The sequence below is a fragment of the Balaenoptera borealis genome (assembly GCF_965194805.1).
Source record: "Balaenoptera borealis genome assembly, chromosome: 1".
NCBI classification, from domain to species: domain Eukaryota; kingdom Metazoa; phylum Chordata; class Mammalia; order Artiodactyla; family Balaenopteridae; genus Balaenoptera; species Balaenoptera borealis.
The window spans coordinates 86,380,532-86,406,690 of NC_138860.1; the positions used below are offsets into that span (position 1 = coordinate 86,380,532).

General features: G+C 39.9%; 1 protein-coding gene across 3 annotated transcripts in view; it reads left to right on the forward strand.

The window, feature by feature from the left end:
- The first annotated feature begins 402 nt into the window (after positions 1–402).
- The window catches only part of OTUD7B (OTU deubiquitinase 7B), a 52,775-nt gene continuing 27,018 nt past the window's right edge, over positions 403–26,159 (forward strand). The window contains exons 1-2 of one of the 3 annotated variants that reach the window (XM_082393525.1): positions 582–717; positions 16,059–16,273. Coding sequence is in view for 1 of the 3 variants with exons in the window: in XM_082393524.1 (XP_082249650.1) it covers positions 4,579–4,606 (28 nt within the window). In the remaining 2 variants the exon portion in view is untranslated. Of the gene's footprint in view, positions 718–1,843; positions 4,607–16,058; positions 16,274–26,159 lie in introns of those variants that run through there. The other 2 variants (XM_082393526.1, XM_082393524.1) reach the window with 2 other exon arrangements.

Here is a 26,159-nt window from a genome sequence, read left to right on the forward strand (position 1 = left end):
CTGGAAGAAGTGTTAATTTTCCTCCGGTCAGTCCAGAATGATCATGTAGAGTAACCAGAATTTCAGTCTTCTCATTCTAAGTACTTTCATCCCTCTCACCTTTCTAGAACTACCCCGCCTCTTTCTGCTTCTTCCCAAAGGGCTGTGTCCGACTGACTACACCTCAAAGTCTCAAGAGTCCACCCAGTAGCCCTCCAGCTTCGGTTCAAGAACTCTCCAGAACAGGGGCTTTAGGTACACGGGCCAGGAAAACACAGGGTCACGCGCGGGGCAAGCGCCAAACTGGCCGCAGCTAGGGGAGTGGCGCTAAGGGCGGGGCTGCTACGGGGTGGGGCGGGGCGGGGCTGGGCGGGAGGAGGCCCGGGGGCCGCTTGGGTGTCACCACCAACCCGCTCCGGCCGGAAACTGGCTCTTGTTTCCGGCCGGACGGCCGAAAACCACCGATCCTGAACCAGCAGCCGGAGTCGGAGTGGCGACCGAGTGTGGAGCAGGCAAAAAGCCACTGGGGGAGGCCAGTCCAGATCACTCCCGTCTGGCTCCAGCTCCTGATCCTGTGCGGAACAACAGCCGCGGTCTCAGTCTCTGCCACCGCCTCCGCCTCCTTCGTCGACGGGGGAGGGGCCGGCCGGACCCCGGGGTCACAGCAGAGGAATGAGGAGAGGCAGCCGGGCCCCGCGCTCCGCCCCGGCCTAGGGCCTTGCCCCGGGAGCCGCGAGGGTAACGGAGCCCCCGCCTTGTCACCCTCCCCCGTCTGCTCCCGCCCCTCCCGCCTCTTCAGACTCCCAAACTCTGACCCTCTGATCGCCACTGTCCCCCATCTCCTTTCTGATTATATTTCACCCTGAGCCATCTCCTCTCGGCACCCCCTCTTCGCCCTGACTGTTCCTTGCTTGGCCCCAACCTTTCCCCGGTTACTTCTCCCTTTCACCTGCGTCCCGCCTTCCCAGCCCCCCTTCCCCGTTCGTGGCCTCCCTTCCTCAGCTGTGCTGGGCAGTTTGGACGGTCCTCCCTTGTCAGCTAGACTTTCGGGGAGGGATGGTGGAGTTTTAAGGTGGCTAGGAGTGCAGGGTACTACCCTCATTGTAGGATAAAGTTCATTTTAAAGTCTCAATATAAAAGTAAAAAGAAAACAAGCTGTTCTCCCCTGTCGATAGCCAAACTGAGGTGCGTCCAGTAATGGAGGAAGGGAGCGGAAAAAAAAGTGTGTGTGTGTGTGTGTGTGTGTGTGTGTGTGTGAGAGAGAGAGAGAGAGAGAGAGAGAGAGATTGATTCTAGGGCAGGCTTATGAACTTTAGAAAAAAGAAAAGTTGCCATGAGCCGATGGAAACTTTAGAAGCTGATGATGAGTAAGCCGGGGGCTGCGTGATCTCACTCCTCTTCTCATAATTACTAGGTTAACGGTGTGGCTCCGGTCGGGATGGAACGGGATTTGTTTACTGGGACGGCGTATTTTTAGCTTGTCGGCTCACAAGGACCAGCGCTCTGAGTCTCTTCTCTCCGCCTCTCTCTTCCCCTCCGTCTTTCCTTCTCTCTCTTCCTCTCTCTTTTTCTCAACCCCCTGCCCCCGCGCCCCACCCCCGCCACGGTCTAGGTAGTCTCTCTGGAGCCCAGGTGGCTTCTCTGGGCACAATACAGATATAAAAATAAGTTCAAAGAAATTTTCTGTAAGAGATTCTCCCCAGCTCTTCAGGGAGTTTTCTTTTCATGAATGCAAAGGCAAAAATTAGTTGACTTTTAGTACATATATGTATAAAATACTTTATAGAAAATCAGAAACGGGTAATTGTTCAGTCTTTGGCTTCTCATACTGTATATTTAGATCTTAGAGGACGCTGGATCCCTTTGTCTTTCAACCTATTTCTAAAGTGGGAAAGGACAAAGTAGAAGAGGTAGTGAGTGATAAGGCAGGTCCAAAAGGATAGCTAGTCCTAAATCTTTTAAAAACATTTTCTATACTGTATAACTTTAAAAAACAGAAACTTTCTTTCCTAATAAATGAGATTGCATTCTTGATGGGATGGAGAAGACAGCAGGGGCTTATGCTGGGTGCCTAGGGAGAATCAGACTTGTAATTAAACATTTGCTGTGCATAATTTACAAATGAATATATTATGGGCAAACAGTTATACTCTTTGTCCTCATTGTTTTTCCGAGCCTTTCTTTTAAAGGTTAGTAACCAACCTGCTGTGCTAGTCTATTGATATTTTGAAGGCTGGACAGAACTGTAAAATAAATGAAATTGATGTTGCTCATCTGGAAGCTGAATACCGGTCTGTTCTAATTTCCACTAGCTACCCAGCATGCCTCAGAGCACCTCCCTGAGTTAGTGGCCAGTTACTATGTACTTAGAGATTACAAATGAATACACATATTAGCTCATGGTAGGAATAATTGAGATGATAAATACGCTGAAAAGATTTTCCAAAACTGAAATAGATTATTTTTCGATTTTTTCCATTTCGGATTATCAGCACCTTTCTACCGATAATCATCCATTAACATGAATAATTTAGAGTTGAACAGATATCCACTTTGGACAGTACGCATTCAAGCAGGAAGGAAAGATGGAAGGAAGATAGTTTCCAAACTATTACTATTTTTGTTGTTGTTGTTGCCTGCTTTGACTTATCCCTTTCATTTAATGCCAAAGACTCCTTTGTGAAAAAAAAAAGTAAACCTTTGCCAAAGAAAGGGCTGTCTACTGACTTGTATAAGGCAGGCTGATCAGTAATGATTGTTAATTACTAGTTGGACTTTGTGTAGTTATGTTACCAACAACGTGAAAATTTTCCTGAAGCTTCATTTCGTTAATCTCTTTCTTTTGGGACCCTTATTGAAATTGATTTAATTTGAAGGGTAATATCTGATTTTTAAAAATCATACATGCTGTTCCAGAGTCTGTTGACTATCAATAGTTGTTTTAATTTATGAGTTAGTTCGTGCCAATATTAGTGATGATATCTGGCAAATTCAATTCATATCTGTATTTAGCAACTTCCCCTAGTTGAACTACATATATTATTCCAGGGGTTGGGGGTGGGGATTGAAGGAGTGAATAAACTCTAGGAATAAGTGTAGGGCAGCCCAATAGCCCATCACTGTTTTCAGTTCTCAGAAGGCTTTGTTTGGAATTTTGAGATTCAATATATATGTAACCAAGTGAATTATGATGGAATAACTCAGTATTAAAAATAAGTTTTCAGACTGTTATGAGGGCACTAAGTGCCACTTGTTAAAGTTTTAGAGCTCCTGATTGTCTCAAGCATGCTAAGTATGCTGGCGGAGGACTTTATAAGGGAGCATGCGTTCTTCTTACCCCAGACATTCATCCCATCAAGGGAAAAATCCTGAAACAATGCTTTGAAGTGTGACTTCAGCAGTATCTTTCCTATGCAAACTTAGGAGCTGTGGAATGGCAGCCTGGAATCTTCTCAACAGCCCCTGATAAATCAGACAATTAAAATCTGTGTAACTAGAATGTAGATGCAGGACAGTTTTATCATGAATGCCTGAAATTAGTTGATTTTTTAATATGATAGAAGAAGGAAGTTGATTTTTTTTTAAGTAATAAATCCTTGCTGAATAATGACTGAACACTCCTGTGGATAAGGCAGTTTCCAAGTGCCAGTGACAGGCTTTGGGGAGATATAAAAGGTGTAAAAACAGGTGTTCTTGCCCTTGGGACAAGGGTGATGTTGGGGAAGGCAGTATGTAAATGAGAAAGCAGACTATTATAAGCTTTAACATTTAAGAAAAAACATAAAAACAAAACCAAGTTTAATGTGCTACAAATGAAGTATGTAGAGACTAGAAAATTCGAAGTAACAAAGTATGAATGAAGTAAATTAGGGAAGATTTCTGAGTCAGTAAAATTTGAAATGGACTTGGCAGGCTATGGATTAGAGTCATAATGAGGCATGGGCTGTGGAGTTAGATGGATCTTGGTTCAAATTGTGGTTCTACTTTTTACTAATGTGACCTTGGGCAATTTACTTCTCCATCCTTATCTATATAGGGCAATTTACTTCTCCATCCTTATCTATATAATAGGTGTGAGCATTCAACTAAATAAAATAGTTGTTCTGTGTTAGGAGTAAAAGGAGATAAAAGATCTTCTGGGCAGAAAGTATAGAATGTACAGTGTGCAATGATGGTATGAATGACTAAGTTGTGTTTTGTGGGGAGAATAAATGAGAGTGACTGGAGAAAATGTGGGTTGGTCAAGTCATGGGTAGAGCAGGCGAGAGGGTGGAGGGGACTCAGAGGCCAGACTCTGTTGGGTGTTGATGAAAGGGTCAATAGAGTCATTGTAGGTCCTTGAACAAAGGATGGATTTAATGAGAAGTATTGAGCCCTCTGATCCAAGAACTCAGGGACAAGGAGTCAGGCACCGGTAAATTGTGACTCTCGGTAAATTGTGACTCTCGTACTTCTCTTCTGGACCATCCTGGCCTAAAGAGATCAGCCAGGAGACATAAGATTCCTTGTAGAAAATTTTGTATTTACACACCTTACTCACCATGTTGAGCTCTGCTTGTGACTGTCTGATGTACCAACCTGTGGGGAAGTCTCAAGGCTATGGCTGGATTCTCTTCAAGAGCTTATGGTAAGGACAGTGTCATGTTTCCAGTGCATTGAACTTTCAGTTATCTCTGCTGTTGTAGGGAGCACTAGTATAGGTAATTCAGAACTTCAGAAAGAAATTTCTTGGTTTGAAAATGCATTATTTTTAAAAACCAGACTTATTTTAGTGTTTTGGGGATCATACTGATGAAATGAATTTGCATTTCTAAGCCTGAATTACCTGATAATGAGGAAAGTATACTGATGGTGAAGAAACGTCAGTCTTGAATTAAAGATTTTGCCTCAGAAATCCATAAAATGAAAAGTCCATATGAGGGTAATTAAGACTGGGCTATACTGAGTATGTTAATGAAGACCAATTTCTTTTCAAAATCTGTGTGGGTCCAATGTGGCCTCAGGCTGTCTGCCTTATTCCTAAGAGCTATTGGTAGAAGATGCCTATGTTGCAGCCTGAATAAGTCTTTACTCACAATATCTGGAAGAGTCCTACTGCGTGATACTGCATTGTTGAAGATTAAGCTGGCTTTTTCGAAATACTTAGGCTTTGTAGAGGGTCTTCAGATATTAGCTCCTTTGAAAATCTATTAGATTTTTCCTCCTGAAGTAAACTTGTTTGAAAATGTGGCCAATTTAAGAAAAAAAAAAAAGAAAAAGGAATGGGGAGAAGTCCACACTTAAGAAGTAAACAAAAAAATCACACAGCTGTTCTTCCATCCTTGTTCTTTCAGTTGACTTGCTTTCCTTCATCCTTGCCTACCCCCAGCCTTCTCATAATCATTACCAAACTATGTGCTTGTGATGTCATGGGCACAGGATTATTATTTACCACTTAAGTCAGGAGATTGAAGTATTTCTGAGCTAAAATTCAGAGATGGAAAAATCAGGCATCTTAATTTATACAGTTTAGTTCAGGATTATTTTTAACTGTGTTTTTTAGGATTATCTCATACCTTATACTATAAGAAATAGTTTTTGATAGGAGAGACTACTAAGCTGTTATCTTTAGTGACCTGCTGTGAATTTAGTTCTACTAAGTGGTACGGAGGATTAGGAAAAATGACAGTTTTGTGCCCTTGAAGAATTTACAGCCTAGTTGGGAGTAAGGGGAATAGGAAGGAATGAATACCTATTGAGCCTCTTTATGCCAGAGAAAATTTTAAAATGTGAAAGTGTATTATCATTTGCATAATACAGACCTCATACCATAGGTATTTTGGGAGAAGAGTACTCAGGTAGTTATGAGTGATGTCACAGAGGAATTGTAACTTACTCCAGATCTTAAAAAAAAATTGTATTAGGTACAAGAAATGAAAATGAAGCAAATAACAAAAAAATCATTTAATTTTGGAGCTGAGAGGGATCAAGCAGAAGCCTGGGTGCAGGAATGAACTTGGAATGTTCTTGGGGCAGTGATGAGACTGGCCTGAGTTGCAGTGAATAGTAGTAAAACACAGGTGGTTAGGATGGTCTGGAGCTATGTTTGTAGAGGGTCTTAAAAGTCAGGCTTATAAGTTTAGATCTTAAACGATGGAAAATAGCTAACCACTGAGAATTTTTTATTAGGATTGTAATATGATGATATTGGGAAATAGATTGGCTTGGAGGGAAGGGAGATTAGCAGCTGGGATGTGTGAAGTGATGAGGCCTGAGCTAGAGTTGTGGAGGGTGGGTTAAGGAGGGGAAAGAGTGACAAAGAGATTGTGAAGGAAAAAATTGAAATCAGTGCGGGCTGGATGTGGAAGATGATGGAGAGTGATCAATCAAACATAACGATAGCATTTTAAGCCTGGGTTTCTGAGACACTGACTGGGGTAAAGAAGTTAGGGAGGTTTCCTCATTTCTTAGGGAAATATGATGAGTTCAGTTTGAGATGTTTTGGATTTATAGTGGCAATGAAACGTCCAAATGAAAGCTGTTGCAGTTGTTAGAGAAGAGCCTACAGCTGGTGGAGAGGTGAGGGTTAATAATGCTTGAAAGTGTGGTTTTGCAGTTCATCAGCATAGATGTGGTAGCTGTAGCCAAGAAAATGAATAAGCTCTCTGAAGACTAGAGTGTAGGGAAAGAGCAGAAGGCCAAAGATAGTGGTACTGATAAATACTACTATTCTCCACTCTTCAGGCCTTCTTAATTGAGTTTTTCTGTCTCCTTTCATGTTTTCCGTTCCTCTGCTCCCCACTCCATCAAATATCCATTGAATGTCTCTTGTAAGCACTGTCTTAGGCACTAAGGAAGCAGATGAGTCAGACAAGATCTCAACCTACAAGGAGGTTATGGGTCTAGTGGGAGGAGAGAGATGTGTCAGTATATAGATGGAATGAAGTGTGATAGGTATTGTGATAGAGGTATGTAGGGGGCAGAGTGGGGGCCTAAAGGTCAGTTCTGCCTTGGACATTCAGAGGTTGGAAAGTGCCTCGCAGAGGAGATGATATTTTAGCTGAGTCTTGAAAGATGAGTTAAGGATATACCCTACAGATGAGAGAGAGAAGTACACTCCAGGCTAAGAAAACAGCATGAACAAAAGCTTAAAGGAACGCAACAGTCAGACTTCTTCAGGTAACTTTTAAGTAATTATTATGGCTGGAGGACAGGGTTGGAGGGCAGGGAAGAGGCTGGAGAAGTAGGTAAGGCCGATCACGGACAGCTTTATCTTGTGCTACACTAAATGATAAGCCATTTAAGGGTTTTTAAGCATTGGGTGATAAAGTAAGTTTCATGTTCTAGAAAGATGATTTTGTTAGTGGTATATAGAGGGTGGATTGGAGAGGAACAAAGCAAAAGACTTTTAAAATAACTTTATTATGTTTAACAGTAATACGTTTGTTGTTGAGTGATCATGTTTGTGGAATCATGGAATCAGAGAACTAGAGGGACTGTTACGCTTTCTTAGTCTCCCTCATTGATTTTCAAATGGAATACCTGAGATTTACTTAGGATCACAGAAGTAGTGAAGTGATAGCTTGGTCTGGAATTCAGTCTTCAGTGGCTGTAATGTGGTAGGTGATTAATAAATGTTAGCTCACCTCTCTCATTCCCTCACAAGTCCTGTTGCAGTGTTTGTTCCATTCTGCCACACTGCATTGAGCTAGAAGACAGAAGAACTTCTGTCGTTTCACTCCATTGTCCTTTTTACTAGCCCAAAGTGAACAGTGGTATTTTCCCAGGTCTGACTGAGGAAGATCTGTCCTGAGAGTACCATGGAGAATAGGGACTTTGACCTGGGGCAGTTGGATGCCCTGGAGTGGAGTGAATAGGATGTTAGGATTCTTCAGCGATAGTGATTCAGATGTAGAAGAATGTCAAGGTATTTGTGTTATTGTGTGTGCAGATGTATTTCTCTCTCCTGCTAAGTTGCCTTCAACTTTTCTTTTAAACTTAGTTTTAAATTGTACCAATGAAACCTTGGTAAAAGAAATAAGCTATGATAAATTGGGCACTGACAAAAAGTATATCTAAAAAACAAGATTTGTCATTATACTTTGATTCTAAATCTTTCTTCCCCATGTTTTTAATTTCACTGGATTTTTGTGAAGGTAAATTATTTGGGTTTAAAGTGTGAAGTAAGAGTTTGGATTTTGTGTTTTAGTCTTTTTCGCTGGAGAAGGACAGAACAGGTTAGAGGACATCTTAGAGGTCCTTAGATTCCCCTGGGGAAAGTTGGGACATGAGGGGATGTGGAAGGATGGATGCCTTCCATTGGTAAGTCTTCATCGAAACTTAACTGAATTATGATTTCTCTACTCCTTTCTCTGGGCTCTGTCAACATCTCCAGAGAAGGGCCTTGGATTGGCTACTGTCCACTTTAGCAGAGCTGCCAATTCTTAATTCTTTCTCAAGTGGGCAAGGGTACATTTCGTTTTTGTTTATGAGTGTTTGGGGGAGGGGTGGGGAGAGAGGCGGCATAGAATAGCTACTCACAGTGAGTCTTTATGTGAATTCCTATGTAACTGGAAGTTTCCTTGGCTTTGTTTTGGGGCAGATAACTTGGTTACACGGCATTTAAGCTACGTGGGAAGGTGGTTCTCTCTCCTTTCAGTTATCTGACCTAGGATGGCAATAAAAACTTCCGTTCTGTCCATATATGTCAGCCTCCACCTCACTCTGTTCTAAGTGCCTTTTGTGCACACTATGTGGGGGATCTGAAGGACCCTCTTCAGTCTAAAACTGAGCTTATCAACTGTTCCCTTAAAGTTTAGGGGAACCAACCTGCTCCTGATTATTTTTGTGTTAATGACTCCCCTATTCTTCCACCCAGCCCTTTCTTAATTTAAAAATTTTGAATACTAAGATATTTTAAATATTTAGAAAAGTTCAGGGGAAAAAACTCTAACACAATTCTGAGCCCACAACCCAAATTTAATGGATATTAACATTTTGTCATATTTGTTTTAGATCTCTCACTCTCTTTAAGATATAAACTGTTAGGTATTAGATATAGCCAGAGTCCTACTCTGCATCCTTATCCCCTTCCTCTTTCTTGGGAAATGAATCCTGGCCTGAATTGTTATGTATCATTCCATTTCATGTTCTATACTTTTTTAAAAAATGTGTAATATAGACACAAACAACATATAGTTTTATTTTGAAATCATAGAGTCATACTGCATGTATATTTTTGCAAACTTTTCTCTCAACATTGTTTTTCACATTTGTGTACATGTAGATCTAGTTCATTTAATCACCTAATCTTGAAGCCTTTTTCCTCCACTGCCCTCCCCACTTGCCTCATGAAATAATCCTACCCATCAGAGTCCCAGTTTAAACCCTGTCTTCCATGAAAACTTTCCTGATTTTTTTTTTTCTCCTGCAGGCTGTAATCTTTCCTACTTCTGAATCTGCCTATCATTTTATTGGTACTGATCTGGTGGTAGTTGTATATTCTTGTATTTTAGTTTATTTGTGCCCTTAGCATGGCTCTTCTACTATACTGTGAGCTCCTTGAAAGCAGATAAGTAGTTTCTTTTATCTTTGTATCCCTCAGGGGCTTGCCACAGTAACTTAAATATAGTAGGCATTTAGTCGCTATTAGTGACTAAATGGTTAATTAATGAATAAAAAAATACAGTCCTTTGAGTTGGTGAACTGTTTAATTATGAGCGGTATAGTGACCCTGATGAAAAATAAAGCTTATAAAGAAACATTCAGCACTGAAAATTATATAGAAATGCACATAAAAGTTGAGAGCAGTCAAGACTAACTTCCTGTAGGAGATGAGAGCGAACATTCCCTGAGAAATGAAATAGGAATTGATTGGTGATATCATCCCAATGAGGAAACTCCTGGGAATTGATCCTGATGGCATTTGAGGCAATGTGCTCCTGTGGCCAGACTCATTTCACTAGCTATCAAATTCTGCTATTGTCATCAAGGTCTTGACACCTTCACTGGAGATTTATATTGGCATTGGGAAAAAGCAGCCTATCTGTTCACTTAATAAATACTGCTGAGAAACAGGAATTCTTAGGCCTCTAAAAAAGAAAGCCTAAATAATGTACACATTTGTACATATATATGTACTTATACTTTTAACAGCACCTTTTTTATTGATGAGACCAGATTGTATCTCAGCAAAATATTTTTAAGCTTTTAATTCTGGAATGTGTAGTATCAGTATAACATTGTTTAGGCCTCACGGAAGCCCTTCCCTCCCCCCGCCAGGAAGAAATTAAATGTTAAGTTGAACTATAATGAAATTGCAATTTTAGAGGTAAAGTAAGTAAAATATCACCAATGGTTATTGCTTAAACTTATGTTTATGTTGTTATGTTAAATGGTTATTATGTTTAATGGTTATTATGTTAAATGGTTATTGCTTAAGCTTATATTTAATAGTTATTGCTTAAACTGTGATTAAACTTAACATGTCACGTCTTGATTTCCTATGGGGGTTCTGAAGAACATTATTATGGACCTTTTTGAGGGCTAATCCCAAATCTATTTATAATTCTAAAATGCACTTCTGAACTTTAATTTACAACCGATTATCTTTTGTAGTTATCTTTAGCTCAAATTTTTGATAAAATGTTCTTATTTCTCAGCACAGTTAGTATATTTGGGAAGGTTGTAGGGGAATGTGTGAAGGTTATAGGCCAGAGTACCTGGAAGATAAGGCTGAGATGAAAACTTAGGCTGTCAGTAGCTACATATAATTGATTGAATTGGCTTTAATGAGCTTACAGTTCCTTTGAGTAAATGACTACCCCACTATCCTTTCCTGCCACCCCCATATCTCTTCTCTAGTCTTGATAAGGGAGATCTGGTGGTGGGAAGAGAAAATTGCTTGTGGCCCTTGATTTTATTGATATTTGGAGACTTAACAGGGAAGAGGGTAAGAGCCCTCGCTGCTGGCACCAGATTCTTACCCATGGTTCCCCAAACAGTTCTTAGGATAAGAGCGAGGAGGAATGCAGAAGTCAGGGGAAAGAGCAAAGAAACAGAGTAGAGAGCGAGAGTTAGCGGATATTATAGAATAGGATTGAGGAACAGAAATGGGAAAAAGGGATACGTATAAAAATTTAAAGAGATTCTGTTTCCTCTCATCGTTCAAAACCTGGCTTAGAATTCTTTATAAACCTTGTACCTAAACTATATCAAAGTTGTATCCAGGCCACATACCTACTTGGAAAACATCATATATAGACGCCAGCTTTGAAAGTATCAGCTTTGTGTTCTAAAATAATTCTTTGAAAAGTTAGGTCATTTTAAATGAGTTGGTCTACTAGTGCCTTTTGAATCATTAATAACTGACTTCAAAGGAAAAGAAGAGAATTCCTCTGAGGCTTTAGAATGAGTAAGTCTTGATATTTACCTGAAGATAGTCCTAAGTGAGGAATGGAGGCAAGACAATGGGAAAATATAATGCTACTAACAAAAATATTTTGGATAGCATGCTCTCATTTAAAAACTTTGCTGCTCTAATGAGTTCCTTTGTGAGTGTTTGCTTTCATCTTCCCTGAACTAGGAGCTCACCTGGCTGAGTGTTTGGACTCTTCATTTTCTGAAAATTTCCATCAGTACTAAGGACAAGATTATCTGATATGAAGAATACTTGGTCCCTGTTTACTGTCTAGGGATAGAGACTTCCCACACTCCTCAGAATTCTGAAAATAGAATTTGAGAGTTAGACTTAAGATTTGCTGCATCCTAGTTTCTTTGGTTGCCTAAAATAAATTCCTAGCTGTTTGACACAAGATGACCTCTCGTTTTAATATTAAGTTCCTTCTCTCTCACATCATCTTTGTAATTTTTGGTAATATACTAGTTCATTATGGAAATTAAGATTGAAAAAATCATCTACGCAGATTTCCCTTGATGTTTGCTGTCTGGCTGAGACTATAAATTCCTTTCTACTGAACACCTGCTGTGTACTGGAATTTGGACAAGATGCTCTAAGGAGATGCCAAGGAAGTGTTACCCAGTAAATAAACTAAACAAGTAGTAGGAGACTTGGCCCCTTGGGAATTTATATTCTGGGTTAAAATAGGACATAGTGTTATATATTTACACACACATATTTAGAAAAAAAGAAATACAGGCTATGTAGTATTATGTATAATCTCACATAGCATTTTAGAATGGAAAGGAAATTTACATATTGTCATCATTGTCTGGGTGAGGAAAATGAGGCCCAGAATATTTAAATGACTTGTTCAAGGTAGTTACCCTCAACAACAAACATTTTGTTAGATATCTGCCCTCTGAAAAGTTAGGCCTCAGGTATAGAAAGAGTTAAAGTCATCAAGAACTTAATAAGTTATGAAGACTGAATGTTTGCATAAAAAGATAAATAGTAATACAGAGTCATAGGCATTACGTGTCAAGTGAGGGGTACAGTTATATAGAGTTATACAGAAGTTTAGAGGGAGTGGGTAGGGAAAATTTTTACCCTTAGGATAATCTAGGCCTTAGAGAAGAGAGAAGACTGGGTGATTATAGAGGGGAAACATTCAAAGTATGAGAACTTTGAGCTGAGCCCATCTTGCTTGGGGGGCAGAACAAGTAGACATAGTGTTTCACCTAGGAGAGCAATGAGATTAATAAAGTTGGAGAGTTAGGTAAATTGGAGAGGGCCTTAAATCTCAGGCCGAGGAGTTTGGTTTATCCTTACAGTGAAAAATTCCTGAGCAGGGAATTGTATATATAAATAGTATTTGAGGAAAATTGATTCAGCCGTGTGGTGTGAAATGGAGAAAGAGAGAGCAGTTAGAGGACTGTTACAAAAGAGTCTCTACAGGGGTGATGGGAATGGAGAAAGGGGAGAGATTCAAGTGATTTGAAGAAAACTAAATAGAATTTGGTAACTGCTTTTATGGGAAAGGGATAGATAAGAACAATGCTCATGTTTTTATTCTGGGTTATAGCAGTAGGGGAGCTGGTTTGGTTGGTTTCTGATCTACTCTCCAAAGGGATACCCTGGTGGAAGCAAGCACTGAGTCTAGCCCAACACTCAAATACTGAATACAGAGAGTTTAAGTGGCTGGTGTGCATGCCTCGTAAGTAGTGGAACTTGGTGTAGAGCCCATTCTTTTGACGGTTGTTCAGTGCTCTTTCTATTATATCATACGGCTTAAGAGGAGGTCGGTCAGGTGGTTAAAAACACAGAGCAAATGCCTGGAAGTGAAATGGGAAGTTGAAGACCACATTATGATGAGGTTTAACCACAAGCTGTTTCAGTTCTGCATAGATTTTCCTTATATTTAGGCGCTAAATATGTATACTTAATGTAACAGTGATCTAGGTTTCTTAGAGCTATCTTCTTCTGAGTTTCACTTCTTCACAGTCAAGGAAAAAGATTCTTTCAGATTTTGGATTTAATTGCATATATTCCCTGACCCCCAATTTTCAAGATAAAATAGTCCTTCCCCCTGCATGTAGATAGGTTGCTTTGGTTACAGACTATAGGTGAAGTAGCCTCAAAGGCCACATTAGTCTTTTTGGAGGAGAGTTTTGGACCCAAATCTTTCAGGCTTATTTACCCTGTCAGCAGTTATGAACAGTTTCCTTACACAGATCTTATTACCTAAAAAGGGCAGTAAATACTGTGAATCAATAGGGTATTTTTGCTAATGGTGTGTTTTTAGAGAATTGAATGGCCTTCTGAAGAATCCTTTATGTTTTGTTTTTAAATATGTAGTCAAGTATATTTAAGATGTGACTCCTTCTTACTCCCTTTTTTTCCTTTCCTTTCCTTTCCTTTCCTTTCCTTTCCTTTCCTTTCCTTTTCTTTTCCTTTCTACCAGGCTTTTATCTATCTGGTAACAGATACCTGCAGATGCAAAATAGCATTTTCTGGATCAGCTAACACTATGTATCTACTATAAGGGTCTGACACTGTTATGTAATTTCATCAGCCAAGATTAAATATTCCTGGATTTTATGTTAGCTCCCTTGTAGTCAACATATTCCAATGTTTGGCTTCTACAATTCTTATCCCATTTTAATCCTTGCTATGACTCTTCTTTTATAACTTTTGACCTGCCTGGGGAATAAAGAGAAGAAAACTTTGCTATTTAATGATGAAGACCCTACCCTGAGTTATACTAAGTGTTTTACATAATCACCTCATTTAATACTGATAACAATTCTGTAAGTTAGGTAGATACTCTTATACCTGCTTGCAGGTAATTCATCCAAAGTATTTATTACTATGTTAATAAAATATTAATTCACCAGAATATTTAGGCACTGTTTAAGGTGCTGAGGGATATCACAATGAATATCAGATGAGGTCCCTGCTAAGGCACAGAGAAGTTAAATAACTTGCCCAAAGTCACATAGCAAGAAAGTGGCAGAGCTAGGATTTAGGTATAGAACCGATGGATTCCAAAGGGAATATCTGCAACAATTATTATCAATACAATATGCTGCTGTTTACATATACTACATGTTCTCTGTAATTGCACAAATCAAGCTATAAAAATAGGTGGGTTCCCCCAGTATTTCTTTTTAAAAAGGCTCTTGATGAATCTGAGAAAGAAATCTGCCTTGGTGCTGGCAAGCACACCTGCACAGTAATGCTTTTTCTCTCTTCCCCTCTACCCACTCTCTCTGAACCCACTCATACCTGGGCATGAACTGGACAGTGAGACCTGCTTTGGCATTTGGATGTGTTTGTGCTTTGAGCACTGGGAGAGTTTTGTTTGTTTCCTTGACTTCCTTGCCCGCTTGCAAGTTCTTTCTTGTAGCACAATGATGAGTAATGTGTTGTTAACCTTGTGATGTGGTCATGCCAGTTGGAATATTTTTTTCTTTGTCCCTTGGTTCTTTCTGATGAGTATGTGACTCTTGGGTCACACTTGCTTTCCACAGTTCATTCAAACAGAGAAGACTTTCTGTATTCAGAGGATTAGAAAATAGTCTCGAGGTTGAGAAGACTGTTAATATTCAATGTCTTCTGCCCAGCTGAAATCCAGTTTTGTTAGCATTTTAGGTTTATTCTTTAGCAAGTGTGATCCAAGAGAATACTTGTTAGATTATGGCCATTATCACCATGTGCCATATCTGGAATGAGTGGTATTCTGGAGTTAGGAGCTTAAAAACAGGCACAGGGAGTTTTTTCATGAGCATTACCTAGCAGAAAGCATTAAAAAATGCTTAAGTCTGTGAGAGTGATGAGCTAAATTCCAGTAGGAGTTGAATTCTAGGGATTAATAAGGTGGGATCAAGGTTGTAAGTGTCAAAACTATTTATTATTGGGGATCCAGTCAATTTAGTATTTGGATTCCAGGAATATCTGGGCATGGCTCATGAGGTTAATGGATGATTTATGTGGGTGTGTCTAGCCTAGTGCTTGATACTTGATTTGGTGCACAATAAACGTTAGTTAAATCTTAAAAAGATACTTGAATGCTGAGTATTGTCACTTTGTCTTCCTAGGGCAGCTGCCTCATCATTAACTGTTCCTTCTTTAGAAGAGTATTTGTTGAGCCTTTAACTGTGGGTAAAGCATTTGGGAAAGGGATTGGGGTAACAAAGATTTATAATATCAGATTCTTGCTGAGACTTAACATTTATAAATTGAATCAGTTAGGCCTAGCATTTAAGGGGGTTATTTGTGATTTTGCTTTGCTAGAGTCAACCCTTTGCTTTTTTGATAGAAATAACTTCTTGACTCTTTGGTAGAATTAAAAATGCTTGCTTTTCAATTCCAGTTAAACTTTGCTTTAGCCAGAAGCCCTAGAGCTATCTAGGGGGGTTTGATTTTTGATATTTGAGATAGTTGCCTATGATGTTTCCTTTTATCCCCTCTCCATTTTTTTTAGTAAATAAGATAATATATTTGAAAGTGTTTTGTGAACCACAAAGCTAGTGGTTGCTATCACCACCACCATCATTACTAATAATAACATTAAAAATATTAATGGAATGGGATTCATTTTTACAGGGGTTGGTTTCCTGGATTAATTTCAAGGAGAAGAACTCAGAGGACAATGGGATATTTGCCAGATGACTTGTGTACTAATTGATACCTTTTGTAGTTTTTGTGGAAGGGAGAAGGAAAAGCAGAGACCTGACACCCTGAAAACTTGGCCTGGTGCTATGTCTTCGTGAAGGGTTACCTATACTACTTTGATGTGCTCTGTGGTGGCAAGAAAATTTAACAGGATTTATCATCTGTTTGACCTTAGAGGCTTATAGTACATTTTACTGGAAGCATCTGTCTACATAGGAAAGAACTTATCCCAGTTTATTGGTAAGATCAACCACATTCCTATATTATGGATCTTATAATAAATAACAAAATTATGTTGGTCCAGGATAGTATCTGCCTGGCCTCCCAGTGTAGGAAGATTGAGGAAACAGTGCCTTTGACCAAAATATTTGGTTAGGTGTTATCATTAGAAGCCTTTACAGTCAACTTCTGATGATTGGTGTTCTTAGAGAAGAACATGTGATTTTTATAATCCAAAAGAGCAACTTGTTCAGTAAATTTTGAAAAGACCTCTTACTTTTAAAAATTTCCTTGCCATCCTTTTCTGTCTCTAGTGCCTGGCACTCAGTAAATCTTTGCTGAATAAAGGAAGTTAGCTGATACCGATGTTAGGGTTTTCTCTGGAACCAGCCCATTAGATGAACTTCTAGAAAGCAGGGATAATGCCTTACTAGTTGATGCATGATGTGTCCCCTCCGCTTAGCAGACTGCCTGGCACTGAGCGGGTCTTTAATAAGTGCTTATTGAATGATTGAGTCAGGAGGTTAAAGTTTTCATAAGGGAGAATTGTGTGACCTCGGTGCTGCTGTGCTGATGGTGGCCCTTCCTAAGAGGAAGAAGAAATGTAGCTTTTCTGCAAATAAATGTGAATGCGAGGAAAGTGATTGCTTTGATGCTTCCAGGCATTTTACATTTTTGGACAAGGAGAAGTAATGTGTTAAAGGTTGGTGCTTTCCCTCTTGGTTTTTATGTTTTATTCTGTTCAGAATTTAGTTAATGCTGTGATTTCTTAACATATGAGAAGTGTATTATAGCTTCAAACTATCAATAGAAAAGAAAAAGAAAAAATCTCTCCCTATGTCATACATAATTTTATAATTTTATAAAACTTAAATTTTACAGAACTTCAGACCTTAGGGATATAAGGCTAGAAGAATACAGTATTTTCAAATCCAATTTATATTTTTAGTGGTGACGATCAAAACAAAAATGATGATTTGAGCATGTTTTCATGATTTTCTTTATAGATGATTTCCCTTCTCCAATATGGTTTGCTTAAGTGATTAAATTTCCCAGGTACACATTTTTTTCTTTGATATACATCTGTAGAAGTAAGAGATTTATCTGGGTGGCAGGAGGAAAAGATGTTTTCATATATCAATCCACAGTGCAGATTACATGGAGAATTGAAAGTTATCAATATATATGAAGTCAAGTGAAGATTTCTGGAATGGGAGTTAACAGATTTATGTTCTACACACAGTTTTCTTGCTAGTTAGCTGTGTGGCTTTGGGCAAGTCACTTAATCTCACTCACCTGGTTCTCAGTGTTCTTTTTTTTTTTTTAATTTTATTTATTTATGGCTGTGTTGGGTCTTCGTTTCTGTGCGAGGGCTTTCTCTAGTTGCGGCAAGTGGGGGCCACTCTTCATCGCGGTGCGCAGGCCTCTCACTATCGCGGCCTCTCTTGTTGCGGAGCACAGGCTCCAGACGCGCAGGCTCAGCAATTGTGGCTCACGGGCCTAGTCACGCCGCGGCATGTGGGATCTTCCCAGACCAGGGCTCAAACCCGTGTCCCCCGCACTGGCAGGCAGATTCTCAACCACTGCGCCACCAGGGAAGCCCATCAGTGTTCTTTGTGTAACTTGAGTGTATGGAATGAAATGATCTCTGATATCCTAGTTCTGAAGTCCATAATTCTAGAGTGCCAAACAAGGAAAATAGACTGACTTTCTGTACCTTACCGCCAGCCTTGTTCCACATAAGACCTGAATGTGAAATGTTAATTATGTAAATATTAGAAGTGTATAACCTATATTCCCAGGTAGACTAGACTTGTCAGATTGTATTATATGCTTGTAACTAATTTTGCGTGCATAAATATGAGGCTTGCTTGCTTTTTTTTTTTTAATTGTTTGTTTGTTTATTTATTTATTTATTTTTGGCTGCATTGGGTCTTGTTGCCGTGCGCAGGCTTTTTCTAGTTGTGCCGAGCGGGGGCTACTCTTCGTTGCGTTGCGCGGACTTCTCATTGCTGTGGCTTCTCTTGTTGTGGAGCATGGGCTCTAGGCACGTGGGCTTCAGTAGTTGTGGCGCACGGGCTTAGTTGCCCTGTGGCATGTGGGTTCTTCCTGGATCAGGGATCGAACCCGTGTCCCCTTCATTGGCAGATGGATTCTTAACCACTGTGCCACCAGAAGCTTGCTTGCTTTTAAAAGAGAAATTATTATCACAAAAGGTACAACTTATACAAATGAAAGAGACCCACAAATAATGCTCAGGGTTGGAGTTTCTGCTTCTTTTTTTTTTTTTTTTAATTAATTAATTTATTTATTTATTTATTTTATTTTTGACTGTGTTGGGTCTTCGTTTCTGTGTGAGGGCTTTCTCTAGTTGCGGCAAGCGGGGGCCACTCTTCATCGCGGTGCGCAGGCCTCTCACTATCGCGGCCTCTCTTGTTGCGGAGCACAGGCTCCAGACACGCAGGCTCAGTAGTTGTGGCTCACGGGCCCAGTTGCTCCGCGGCATGTGGGATCTTCCCAGACCAGGGCTCGAACCTGTGTCCCCCTGTATCGGCAGGCAGATTCTCAACCACTGCGCCACCAGGGAAGCTCCTCTGCTTCTTAACTCTAACCTGGAAATAGAAATAGGTGTGTGTTGGCAGGATTGGTGGGGGATGGGGAGGGTGATGGTGGCTAGTAGACAGTGTGGGTGAATGTGGATAGTAGTTATAAAAGCAAAGTATTAAAGAGTTCTTCAGCTTGTGGACTTTGCATGGCTAGACTGATTTCATTTTGCTATAAATCCCTGGAGAACTGACATGAACCCTGTATTCAAATTCAGAATATGTAGGTCCAAGCTCCTTGCTATCTGGGTATCACACAAGCTTTGTAAGCTTCTCTCTGTGTATGTGTTTTCCATCAGAAAAGAGGGGATTAAAAATCTCAAAGGGTATATAATTTTTAAAATTGTTATTAAATGAGGCCATATTTGTGAAAGTGCTTTAAAAACAAAAAATTACAGTGAAAGAGAAGCTATTCTTAGTGAACAGACAGCTGTACAAATGTATTTGTTCATATAGACCTTTATTTTACATATCTATGGGGTGAATGGTGACATTTGAAACCCGTAAATATTCACCAGCCTATTTTAGGTATAGATGAGCTCTTAGTTAACTACACACATGGACTACCATGAATAATTTAGAACCACAAATATTTGTTGGGCATCTGCTATGTGCTAAGCAGTTTGTTAGGCCTGTTTAGAATTTTTAAAGGTATAAAAGAAAGGTGCCAAGCTCAAGGATCTTTTTTTTTTTTTTTTTAATTTTTTTTTTACATCTTTATTGGAGTATGATTGCTTTACAATGGTGTGTTAGTTTCTGCTTTATAACAAAGTGAATCAGTTATACATATACATATGTTCCCATATCTCTTCCCTCTTGCATCTCCCTCCCTCCCGCCCTCCCTATCCCACCCCTCTAGGTGGTCACAAAGCACCAAGCTGATCTCCCTGTGCTATGCGGTTGCTTCCCACTAGCTATCTATTTTACGTTTAGTAGTGTATATATGTCCATGACACTCTCTCACTTTGTCCCAGCTTACCCTTCCCCCTCCCCATATCCTCAAGTCCATTCTCTAGTAGGTCTGTGTCTTTATTCCCGTCTTGCCCCTAGGTTCTTCATGACCTTTTTTTTTTTTTTTCCTTAGATTCCATATATATGTGTTAGCATACTGTATTTGTTTTTCTCTTTCTGACTTACTTCACTCTGTATGACAGACTCTAACTCCATCCACCTCACTACAAATATCTCAATTTCATTTCTTTTTATGGCTGAGTAATATTCCATTGTATATATGTGCCACATCTTCTTTATCCATTCATCCGATGATGGACACTTAGGTTGCTTCCATGTCCTGGCTATTGTAAATAGAGCTGCAATGAACATTTTGGTACATGACTCTTTTTGAATTATGGTTTTCTCAGGGTATATGCCCAGTAGTGGGATTGCTGGGTCGTATGGTAGTTCTATTTTTAGTTTTTTAAGGAACCTTCATACTGTTCTCCATAGTGGCTGTATCAATTTACATTCCCACCAACAGTGCAAGAGAGTTCCCTTTTCTCCACACCCTCTCCAGCATTTATTGTTTCTAGATTTTTTGATGATGGCCATTCTGACCGGTGTGAGATGACATCTCATTGTAGTTTTGATTTGCATTTCTCTAATGAGTAATGATGTTGAGCATTCTTTCATGTGTTTGTTGGCAATCTGTATATCTTCTTTGGAGAAATGTCTATTTAGGTCTTCTGCCCATTTTTGGATTGGGTTGTTTGTTTTTTTGTTATTGAAGCTCAAGGATCTTAATTCTACCTAGAATGTATCTTGTCCTCCAGCCTTACACATCCTAAAGACTCAGTTTGAGAAACTTCCCTAACCCATCAAGGTAAACTAGTTGCTCCTAATACCTCTTCCTACCCCACTGGGCACTGAAAACGTGTTTAGATTTCTCACACCAGACTGGAGTGCCTTGAAGGTAGGACTCTGGCTTCTGTTCTTCATTTGTATTCCCAGGCTGTGGTGGACCAGTCTTGGTAAATTTTGAATGAATGACTGTTAGTCAGATTGGCGAGATAAGTATCCGGAAGGCCAACTAATATGATAAGGCAGTATATGATAACAGCAAGTGCCAGTGAATTTTTCACATATTGTACTTATGGGAGTTCAAATGAGGTTTAGATACAGCCAGGAAAGATGGAACAGTGGAACTTGCAGGTGGAGAATTAAAAAAAATAATAATAGTAATAAAAAGTGTCTTTCTTTGAACTGAATTATATCATTTTATAAAAGGCAAATTTCATTTTCTGATTGAGGCTTTTGTAAAAATTAGTAGTTGTATGCTGAAGGAAGTTAATTTATCAGAAGGAATTTACAAAGTGAATTAATTTCCTGTGGATAACTAATCTCAGATAGGATAGTAATTGGAATTTTTTTCCCTTCTGCTATTTCTACCCTTGAATGGAAGTTCTGTAATTGACAGTGAAATGACCAGTAGTTAGGAATCAAGAAGGAGAGAGAAGGTTGTCAGCTACTGAATATTTGAGGGTTGATTCTAGAGAAATAGTGTGTTTTGCTATTAGACTAGCCTCTGTTGATTTGTAGTGTTTATTTTTCTCTCATGTCAAAAGTTCAGTAATGAGAATATTTTTTTAAATAAATTTATGTATTTATTTTTTATTTTTGGCTGCATTGGGTCTTCATTGCTGCGCGCGGGCTTTCTCTAGTTGCGGCGAGTGGGGGCTACTCTTTGTTGTGGTGCACGGGCTTTACATTGAGGTGGCTTCTCTTGTTGAGGAGCACAGGCTCTAGGTGCACAGGCTTCAGTAGTTGTGGCATGCGGGCTCAGTAGTTGTGGCTCGTGGGCTCTAGAGCGCAGGCTCAGTAGTTATGGCACACCAGCTTAGTTGCTCTGCAGCATGTGGGATCTTCCTGGACCAGGGCTTGAACCCATGTCCCCTGCACTGGCAGGTGGATTCTTAACCACTGCGCCACCAGGGAAGTCCTATTTTTAAGGGCTCAGTAGAACTTTTGTTTTTACAGGCTATTCTTTTAAAAGTTGAACTTACTGAGAATCAAACCTTGGGCTATCCTCGACCTTAGCTGAAAGGAAAAAGAAAAAATTCATTGTGTGTGGCAAATAGACGTACTGGTCTGGAACTAAAAAAAATAAACATTAACATGGTTTCTGTTTCTATTCAAGTTACTCTTGTGCCAATATTATAATAATAGACTTTCTCTGTGACTGTCTCTGCCCTTATTTTTCCAAAGGTCACTTCCATTGTACAAGCCTTCCAAATTATTAAATTTCCCAAATAACTGTAATCCAGGGAGCCTTTTATCAGTAGCACTGAAAAGACAAATAAATACCAGTTCATAAGGAGTTCTCTGTGAACTTCTGTCTCATTTGTATATTAGCATTTGGCTATTTATGGAATTTGTCTCTTAGAAATTTATTTTGCTGTTTGTAGCCCGATAAAAAACTAGAAACTTTTGAAAAGAAATAGTTAAATCTTGTTCTGACTCATACACATACCAGTTGTAGTGATAAAGTCCAGGGGCCAATTCTTGAGTCCTTACTGGTGTGTATACACAATAGCATTGTTTTGGGAGTGGTAAATTATATGATCGGGTTAAGTTTTTTTCTCTTAAGTTTGTTTTTGGGGGAGAAAATAGACATTCCCCAAGTATACACTGTAGTGGAGGTAGAAAACATCTCAGAATTGTGCAGGGTGAGTAGGATTATTCCTTCCAGTTATCCAAAAAATAGACATTGTGCATGAGATTAGGTGAATATTATAAAGTCTTTGAATCTGGAATGAGGAGAGTATAGTAAGGTGGGGAGATAGGGCTGGTAGATTAAGGCATTAGAATTTCGGTCAATATGTGTGAAATTGCTATTCCTGGAGATTTGGGGATGAAGGAGCTATTTAGCTATGTCTGTACCTCTAGGAGAGGACAGACATTTTTCTTTTGCTCTTTTTTTTGAGGGACCATCTGGTAGAAGATGCAACTAAGGGAGTTCCCTTTACGACGTTTTCTTGAGGACTTGAGGAGTTGAAAGACACTGGAATGGGAGTGATAGAGCACGTACAGTGTGTATGTGTTAAGACTGTGCCTTGGAAACAGTTGTAGGACTGGAGGGTTTGTTTGGAGAAGTAGGGGGAGCTTCTGAAGGAGAGATACAGAGGCTGTGTTGGGCATACAGTGGAGTGAGGCAGAGCGTGTGGGAGGGAATTAGGCAAGAAAGCAACTGACATTTTTTGAGGACTTACTGTGTGCTAGACACTGCCCTAAAGGCTTTTCATATCTTAAGTTACTTAATCCTAACAAGAGGTCTGAAGTGTAGGTATTTCCCCCAAGGAACAGAGGCACAAAACAGTCATATTACTTACCCATGATTGCACCACCGTTAGTAGTAGATCAGGGATTTGAACCTAGATCTGTCTGAATCCAGAGCCTATTCTCTCTCTCCAGGTGGAGTTGAAAGGAGTTGAAGCAGTGAGGGTAGACTTGCACATGGTGGACTGCCTGTGTTTCCTCAGTCCTCCTTCCTGGACTAAGTGTGATTTAGTGCAAGTGTCTGGTCTTGGGAGTCAGATTGGCTGGACTCGTAAAGATTCTGGTTCTACCACTTTTTCAAACTGTATAACCTTGGGTAGATTATCTAACCTTTGTGAGCTTTAGCATCTCCATCTATAATATGGAGTTAATACAGACAAACCTCTATAAGAGTTGTTTGGAAGTTTAAATGAAAACAGTGTCTAAAACTTTAACACATATTACTTTCTTTTCCTTCTTTTCTTCCATTTAGACCCATCTTATTATATCTGGGTTATAACATTTAGTGATACATAGGTCTCTTTAGTAAGGAACTCGGTCAATTCTTTTTTTTCTAAGAAGGTTATATTCTGTTTCTTTCACTTGGAAGGATGTATATTAACTAAAAACAATCTGCCAAGACAGTCTTTCATCTCTCCCGCCCACCTAGTCAAGAACTGTGTGAAAGTCTAAGGGTTTCTGTCCCTTCTCTTTCTCCCTGTCTGGATTCCTTGGGACTGACATCATAGACGTGGAGGAGTTGCTGACCTTTGAAAATTCTTGACAGTCTTGAATGTTGTGGTTTTCCAGTGAGTTTGGGGAGGAGTTGGAGAGTACTCAGACACAGCTGTAATGCATCAGTGGGACCAGGAGAGTGGGTATAGTGTGAGAATGTGGACACTTTGGGGGATGTTGTAGATGAGAGAATGTAGGGTCAGTAGTTTCTCATGCATTTTAACATAGCTGTATTATCTACAGTCGGTATTTAATTTTAAGTCACTTTTCTCTGTTACTAAGTAGTTGGGCACTCAGATCATGCAGACTGGTTTTAATATTAATCTGAGCTAAACGTTTAGGGAGAGAAATCTGTTGCAAATAAGATCATATTACAATCTTAAGCAAATGTATTTGAGATGAGCAGCGTTTACAACACTGTAAACACTTTGAGATGACTTGCCTGTTTACAACACATTATCTGATTATCGACAATACTGTTGTGTGTGTGTGTGTGTGTGTGTGTGTGTGTGTGTGTAGTGGGAAATTGTACAAGTAGAATTCAGTTTATCTGAACAAAAATTGAGTACCTACCAGGTGCTTGGATGCTAGGAATACAGGATGAACAAGACAAGATTCCTGCCCTCAAATTGCTCATGGTTTAGTGGGGAGACAGATATGTAAATAAACACAAATACTGTGCAGTGTGATAAAGAATATGATAGAGGTAGAGTACAAGATGTAACACCAAGGAGGAAGCAGGAACTTTAACTTGAGAAGCCAGGGAAGGTTTTGCAGATGAGGTAGTACTTAAGTTAGCCTTAAAGAAGAAGTAAGAATTCACCTGCTAGGCCAGGAGTCATTCCAGGCAGAGGGAACAACATTCACAAAGGAACTGAAATGTGAAGCACGTAGTATATGCTTGGGGAACTACCAGTACAAGGAGGGGAATGATGGGAGGTAGATAAGGCTGGAGGGTTAGGTAGAACCAGATCATGAAGGGCCTCGTTTGTCATGTATAGGAATTTGGATATTAAGCTTTAGTCACTGAGGATCCAATAAAGAATTCAGAGCAGTGGGATATAATACTATCATATTTATATTTTAGATTGATCAGCCTCTACAAGCAACCACTGTGAAAAGTGGCTGGAGAGAGGAAGAGGGAGAAATTAGGAAGCTACTTACTGGGGTCCAGGTTATGAACGTCTGAAGGTGTTGGATGGATTTGAGAATTTTTTAAGGTTAAAATTAGTAAACCTTAGTAAAGGACTATTTGTGAGCGAGGATAAGGCACAGAGAAATCCAGGGTAGTTCCCAGGCTTGTGACTTGAGTGATAGGAGGGATGGTGGTACCACTTGCTAGAACAGGCAATACCAGAAGAAGAATAGCTTGTAAGGGTGGGGGACAGAGATAGAGAATGGGCTCATGTTTTTATATGCTGAGCTTGAAGTACCTGTGGGATTCCTGGGTGAGTTGGAAAGAGTTGGGGACTGCGAATGCATTTTTAAAAATTAATTAATTAATTAATTAATTTTTGGCTGCGTTGGGTCTTCGTTGCTGCGCACGGCCTTTCTCTAGTTGCATTGAGCGGGGGCTACTCTTCGTTGCGGTGTGTGGGCTTCTCATTGTGTGGCTTCTCTTGTTGTGGAGCATGGGCTCTAGGCGCATGGGCTTCAGTAATTGCAGCACGCGGGCTCAGTAGTTGTGGCTTGCGGGCTCTAGAGCGCAGGCTCAGTAGTTGTGGCTCATGGGCTCTAGAGCGCAGGCTCAGTAGTTGTGGCACATGGGCTTAGTTGCTCCACGGCATGTGGGATCTTCCTGGACCAGGGCTTGAGCACCACTGCACCACCAGGGAAGTCCCTACAAAGAGATACTTTAGATAAGCAGTAAGGAGGATGGTGATGATCTTATCTATAAGACAGTGGTGCCATTGTCTTTCTATAGAAGCCCATTTTAGTAGGTCGAGGACTGACCATAAGGTGAGAAAGTAGCATCAGTGACTGTAGGCTAATTTAAGGAGTTTTGCAGGGAAGAAGAGAATAGCAGCCAGCAGGTAGGGCAGAGGAGGAAACCTGAAGGAACTTCTCTTGCTTCGTTTCATTATTCTTTCTGTGAAGTCAGAGGGAAGGTCATCTACCAGGAGTAAGGGAGGTAATAAGGTTTTGGTGGGAGGCTCAGGGAGAATGGCAAAGGTGTGGGGTAGTAGCTGAGAAGACTGGTTAGGTAGCGAAGTCAAGCAAAAGACTGCAGTGTTTCATTGAAAGGAATGAGATGGAACACCATATATCTGTAGTCACGTTGCTCTGTAGTATAATGTGATCTTGTCTTGTGCAGTAGC